Source organism: Chinchilla lanigera, unplaced genomic scaffold (assembly GCF_000276665.1).
Source record: "Chinchilla lanigera isolate Chin_1 unplaced genomic scaffold, ChiLan1.0 scaffold00012, whole genome shotgun sequence".
NCBI lineage: Eukaryota > Metazoa > Chordata > Mammalia > Rodentia > Chinchillidae > Chinchilla > Chinchilla lanigera.
The window spans coordinates 17,364,129-17,371,255 of NW_004955413.1; the positions used below are offsets into that span (position 1 = coordinate 17,364,129).

At 40.9% G+C, this 7,127-nt stretch overlaps 1 protein-coding gene across 1 annotated transcript; it reads right to left on the reverse strand.

Annotated features, from left to right (window-relative positions):
• Positions 1-318: 318 nt before the first annotated feature.
• On the reverse strand, positions 319-7,127 carry Kcnj8 (potassium channel, inwardly rectifying subfamily J, member 8; the record flags this gene model as incomplete). The annotated part of the gene is given in 3 exon segments (XM_005379065.2): positions 319-1,949; positions 5,663-6,095; positions 7,046-7,127. Coding segments are annotated over 2 exon segments (1,275 nt in total). The 3' UTR covers positions 319-1,048.

Here is a 7,127-nt window from a genome sequence, read left to right on the forward strand (position 1 = left end):
AAAAAGGACCTATTAGACTTTCATGATATATCAGGCTCAGAAAATAACACCAAGATGACATTTTAAAACCTGAAGTGAGACTTAGTCAGTGGGAGCTTGCCTAGCATGCACAGGGCCCTGGGTGTGATCTTCAGCACTGAGATAAGTTTTAAAAAAAACTCACAATGAAACAAAAGACAAACAAATAATGCAGTTCTTTTGAGTCAAGAGATCTGAGTAAGGAATCTCAGAAGGGTCATAACCAAATGATTTCATTCCATTCCTCTAAAAATGTCTTTTCTTGAGATGATATTGTAAAAGAAGAATCAGAAAACTACAGAGAGTATAAAATTTCTTTTAATAAACTGCTCAATATAGTGTTTCTGCTTGGGGCCCCTTAAGAAATGGAAAGCTGAAGCAAGTGACTGTCACGCTTGGGAGCTCAGTCCTACATGATAGGACTCCGCTTTTCTCCAAAGACCCCTTGTCCAGTTCTGCCCACTGGGTGGCCATACAAAGAGTCACTGTGAAGGACCAAGGGAATCAATGGGTCTGCTTTGAGACAGATAAACCTAAGAACTTTACCTTAGGCTTCTTACCAGGTTGGGTATCAAGAAGGAAGGAGAAGGCTGATACACAAAATGTGTTTAACATTATTTTACCTTTCCCCCCTCCTATTTGCTTTTTCAGAGAGAGGAAAAGAACCAGGGAGATCTGTGGTTTTACCAACTAAGCATTTCAAATGAGCTCCTTCCTGGTCAAATTTTGCATTCAAGGTGCATCACTATTAATGGATTTCACGTGTTTCCAACTGCGAGCAGTGAGCACACACTGCTTCCTACGTGTCTTCAGCATATCTTTGCAAATGCTGCCTGCGGAAAAGGAGTGTATGCCACAAATTCTGTTTGGGGTGTTATTGTTTATTGAGTGATGTTTCTCAGATAGGAATATCTTTTAGTGCATTAAAATATCAGACAAATTATTGCGCTCCAGCTCCAGTTCAGTCTGACAGTGCTCAGTGCCTCAGCCACCAACACTCAAAGAAAGACTCTGGAGGGTTGTTGTGATGTCATGATTCCAATGTGTTCTGATTTCCTTCCAGAGTCATAAACTGCACCTTTGGCACCATGAGGGAAGAGTTGTTCCTTCGGATAGAGTTGTTCCTCCTCATGGAATTGTTCCTCCTCATGGAATTGCGCTTCCTCAGAGAATTCTGGTGGGACAGCTCACTCTTTTGGAGGGTCTGAATGAGGATGGAAGGCTTCTCATCCAACTCCCGGGCACTGCACCGTGGAGCAGCCACCTTAACAGTGTTGCCAAATTTGGAGTAATCCACTGAATATACACCTTCCTCCTCGGTCACAATAGACACAAAGCGATGGCCCCACTGAATCTCCTCTGCAATGTAGGAGGTTCGTGCTTGTGTGGTAATGCCTGTAGTTTCGACCACACCTTCTAGAATAACTATGACCTCCAGATCTTGGCTGTCGAGGTCAGTGGCTGAGATATCATACAGGGGGCTGCGCTTGTCAATCACATGGCTGATGATCAGAGGGGCCACCAGGAAAATGTTATTACTCTCGATTGGATTGTCGACAGGAATGTCCAGCTGGTGAATAGGCACCACCTCCCCTTCAGGGGTGGTTGTCTTCTTGACCACCTGGATGCGCACAGAGGCACTGATGATCATGCTTTTCCTCAGGTCGCCCACTCGGAACATGAAGCACAGCTTGCCGTTTCGGACAGCAATGACTGCATGGCGGCTGAAAATCAAAGTCTCTGCCCTTCTGTGAGCCTGAGCTGTTTTCATGAAAATACAGCCTAACATGACCGCATTGATGATCAGACCCACAATGTTCTGGAGAATCAGCACCGTGATGGCCAGAGGGCACTCCTCTGTCATCATCCTCCCTCCAAATCCAATGGTCACTTGAACCTCAATGGAGAAGAGAAAAGCAGAGGTGAAAGACCTGCAAAGAATGATACCAGAAAACAATGCCATCAGAACGGAGTTTTGAAGAATGAAAGAATATTCCAAGCTTGACTTTTCATTTCCTTCTTTTACAGGCTATAAATGTTTTTGGAAAGACTACCCAACCTAGCTTACCAAATGCCTAACTGAAAAACCAGTATGATTCCCCCTCCTTTTTTCTCTCCCCCTTTTCCACATGCCTCTGTCCATCTACCTCCAGACTTCTAGAGCAAAATTTCATTAATGTCGTCCAGGGGTTGTGTGAAACATGGACAGGATAAACGTATACAATAAATATAAATTATATCGATAGGCATATTTTACTTTGTGAAATATTCACTTTCACAAAGAATTAATGCACTTTGTGGTACTTTCTACCAGGTAACTTTTTATTATGTACTGCATATCCAAGTTTAAGAGATTTGAACTCTACAAACTGAGGAACCAGTGAACTTTTTAAATCATAATCATTAGCTAATATTTTTTGCATACCTTCTACAGAGAAAGCAGAGTGCAAAAGCTTGTCATTCCCAAATACTAGTATTTTAAAATAAAGAATATTCTTCTACTTGGAAAGAAAATTATTTCTTGATTATCTCACTTTGTTCTCTAAGTGGTCTAGAGAATTGGGATGATTAAAGGAAAAATTTAAGGCAGAGATTACCACATATCCATGTCAAGATCACATATTATTAGGAACTTCAGTCCTCTCAGTTCTGGCCTAAAAGAGGCAAAGGGAAGGGGCCAACAAATGTCAAGATTTTCTTGGGAAGCTTTTTCAAATTACACATCTCAGAAAATGTACACAGATTCAGTAGGCTCAGGGCGGACCTGGGTGAGACTCTTTGAAAAGCTCCCAGGTGATTCTGACTTATCCCTGGTAGGGAAGTGCCACATCTGGTTAGTATTAAATTATTTACTTAATTCCATATCTACTCCTGCAGTGGCCTCTTCATAGAAACAGTACTGTCTTTGCCACCCAACTTCAAACTTCTCACATTTTATAGAAGACAAAGCATTCATCAGCCATCTGTCAAAGTATTATCTGTAGTCTAGTAATCAAAGTCTAGTAATGCCAGGTACAATGACTTAGCAAAATGTTTAAACATTTGAGTCCTTGGTACACAAAAAGCACGCTAGCATGACTCGGGAAAGACAAGCCAGTATCGCAGACATTGGTTGGCTTTTATCTCGAGTGTTGAAGTTGCCCTTTTTCCTCTCTTGCTGCTGAAAGGACTCATGGACAACTACAGTAAGTGCTTTCTGCACTAGCTTCACACCATGATATATTCTGTAGTCTAAATATATGGCAAAGAATAGAAATGACCATGAGAGAAGAGGCCTGGGTACTATACTGATTTCTAAAAATGGCCCATAATTCAAGGAGCAGTTTAATGATGAATAGCCCCAAGTGTTTTAGTGGTTTAAGACAGTATAAATATGGACCACATTTTTATATCATATAGTTTATGGAAGAATTTAATCCTAATCATTATCTATTATTTCTGTCATGCTAAACAATCTCAAGAGATAAAAGTATTTAACTGCTCCTCTTTTGTGTACAGAGAGAGCTACATTGAATGATAGTGACAAAGAGGAAATATTTTCTGTCTTCCGACTCAGAAAGTCAACTACACAAAGAAGAAAGTGAGTCACTCTAAAAGAATGGCCAAATGGTGCTTGATAATACTTGTGAATATCCACTGAAGAAAAGTTGTTTCTAACTCTGACAATATGCTTAGACAATGAATCTATGAAAGGAACAGAAATGCAAACAATTAGAATTTTTATTACTTATCTTTTAAATTCTTTATGGGAGAGAATAAAAGTGTTTCTATTTCTATACTTTAATTGGAAACATTTCTACATAGTTTGCTATAATTAAACTGTGGAGATTAAAGTATAAATTGTACCATAACATTAAACTCAGTAAGAAGAGAAATCACCTTAGACATCATAGAGTTTTAAGAAGTGCAATTCAAAACACTAATATTGTTTTTTTGACAGAATCATTTTTCTTCCATGGTATTGTTGACATCATTTATCATAGTTCACACCCACAGGGATGCATCCAAGAAATGATTATGTTTCAGAACATTTTATTTCAAAGATAGTATGTAGCAGGAAATAGCTTTTAAGAGCCAGTGCACCCTGTAAAATTCTTTTAAAATTATTGAAGGGATATTTCTCTTGATGACATATATTTCTAAAATTGGTAAATGATATTTTACATAGAAAAAGATAATATATTTGTCTTGTAAATAAACTCTGTCATTTATTGTCAGGTTTATTATTATCATTTCTTTTATCTCCTCCCATCAGTACTAACTACATAGTTACCAAAAACATGTTTATATGAAAATGATTCACAAAGATCAGGGCCAGTAAGTTTTCCTGTAGAGAAAGACAATATTATAGATGTTGATACTTGACTGTCAAATCCCTATTACACCCAGAATTTTGTTTCCTTTATATCTAGTGTACTGATGATGAGCTATGTTTTTCATGTACATTTTCTTGAGACAATATTTCGTGACAAGTTTGAGAACAGAAAATGATATCTACTCAGTGGTAAAGGCAATAGATCAATTTAGTACACCTTTCTTTAAAATCTGAGTTGAAATCTGTGGAGTGTGATCCCCAAATACCAGCGCTACACCCAACCTTGAAATGCTGGCGTTGCATTTACTTAGCAAATGGAAGGGTAGCAAGTTCACACTCCTGTGTTTGTTTCTTGCAGTGTGGCATGCTAGTTTCTTAAGATTTCATGTCATTAAAGTCTCACTCTGCAGTTTCCTGGATGTCATGGTGCTTGCAGATTATGTGAATTTGTAATATTATTCAGAAAACATCTTGAAAGTTCTAGTATTATTTCTACTGCCACACTTCAAAGTGAAAACTTCTTCAACTGGTAAATGATGTCTTTCCATCTCCGATAAAACAAATTTAGAAGCAAATCATTCCAACTAAATGTTCTCAGGACGTGTGAAAGGATGAAAAAACTATTGGAATCAAAAGTACTTTATCTATCTTTGAAATATTTATGTAAGAAGCCAAAGTAAAGTAATCTAAGAATTGTCTTATTCCATTAAAACTTTGAAAGACTGCAATATTAAATTGTTCTTACATAACAGCCTTCCACAATAATTTTGAGCATATTGCCATTAAAAATTAGTATTTTCTAACCGTGAATCCTGAAATAACTCTTAGTTTCTGAGTCCAGTCAAACAATCAGCTATGTTAAGATAGTGTGCTAGTGCCCTTGTCTTTTTCTTATTTCTAAAAATGTCACGGTTGAAAGAAGTCATAGAAAAATATTACTGGCATCTCACAACATTTTGGGCTGATTGGAGATATTTATTTGTAGGCAATGGAACGATGGACAGCAACTTTTTTCATACTGATAATTAACTATATGATTTTGGAGTAAGGACTCTTCTGGGCTAAAACAATTGGAAAATAACTGATGTAATATTTTCAAAGTCTGCCCAAATAACTGAAGCTCCACATTTTCAGACGCTCTTCATCCAAAGCTACATTGGTAAAGATTTTTAATGTAGTAGGTTTTTTTCTTTATTTCGCTTTCCATTTGCTTCTGAACCCATTATTTATCTTACTTTCAACAAAACAGTAACATAAGAGAAAGGACGTTTTGATTTTTTTTCCCTACACTGCTTGTAACTATCCCGCTTCCTGTCACTTCACTCTTACCTGACATTAGTCACACACACAGTGGACTCCAGGGCACTTTTCTCCAAGCCACTTTTCTCCATGTAAGCGTAGATGTCCCCGTGGGCAAAGGCCACCAACCACCACATGATCGCGAAGAGCAGCCAGCTGCAGAGGAAGGACATGGTGAAGATGACCAGCGTGTGGCGCCATTTCAGGTCCACCAAGGTGGTGAAGATGTCCTGCAGGAAGCGGCCCTGCTCGCGGATGTTCTTGTGCGCCAGGTTGCAGGCGCCGCTCTTGGCGATGAAGCGCGCTTTCGGGAGGCGGTCGCGGATGCGCGGCTTGCGCAGGTTCTCGGCGGCGATGCGCGCCAGCACGTACTCCTCCGGGATGATGCTTTTTCGAGCCAGCATCTTCCCGTCACCATAGCCAGCCTACCCGCCTGCTTGCACCTGCCTCCAGACCTGTCCTCCTGCACAAGGAAAATGCTGATTAAAAACTTAAAAAACAAAACAAAACCCTGCACTTCTGGTCTCTGCAGTCCCTGCATTCAGGATATATTTACACATGCGAAGCGATACGCGAGGCTGAAAGCACGATTTTTATCCCCCATCTAGTTCGTGCTGGAGAAAATTTTTGGTCTGAATCAAGAGAAGTTTCTATTTTTCTTATTACTCGGAACACATAGGGGTATAGCCTGAGTTAAAACCTGAAGCCTTCTTGCAAACAGAGGCTCAGCGGTCCTTGTTTGCCATTAACCCCATGTACATTTTAGTGCAAGATACCGGCACGGCGCATCCACGGCGAAACACGAAAGCGAGCCGGGTACGCGATGTACGTGAGCAAGTGTTCCTACGACGTAGAAGCGATATTAAAAGTAAAGCGGGAAATTCTTTCTTCGTTATTTTTAGAAGCAGGCAGAGAAAAAGCCGCGGCCTCTTGCGCGGTTTAAATAACATGTTAAGTGTCGTCTGAATAAAGAAAGAATAAATAAAATAGAATAAAGCGAGACGCTGCGGAACTTGAAAAGCGTGCCTTATTTTAAACGTGAAGGAAGTACGAGCCGCGGTATGAAAACGCAATGCTATGGAACTTGACAATTACGAAGAATTATTTTAAGTGTGCAGGCAGTGCCAGGTGCAATGTAAACGCAGCATCCCTTCCAAAAAAATAAAAAGTAAAAAATAAAGAAGAACCCTTTTCATGGACGCAGAACGCACTGAAAAATTCTTTCCAGCGAGGAGATCAAACATATACAAGAAAACCCGGACAGCGGCTTAACGGCTGCGGCGGAGTTACAGGGCGCGCGTCCGGGGAGCCCGTCCAGCCCAGTGACGCTCGGCGCCGCCGCCGCGCGGTTTAAAGCCCCGGCGGGGAGGCGGACGGCCCCCTCCCGTCCGCGCCGCAGCAGCTTAAACTTACAGAGTGCTGGGGGCGCCCCGACCTCCCCGCGCTCGCCGGCGGAGCGCGCGCGGGGCCCCGGCGCTCCCATCCCGCGCGCGGG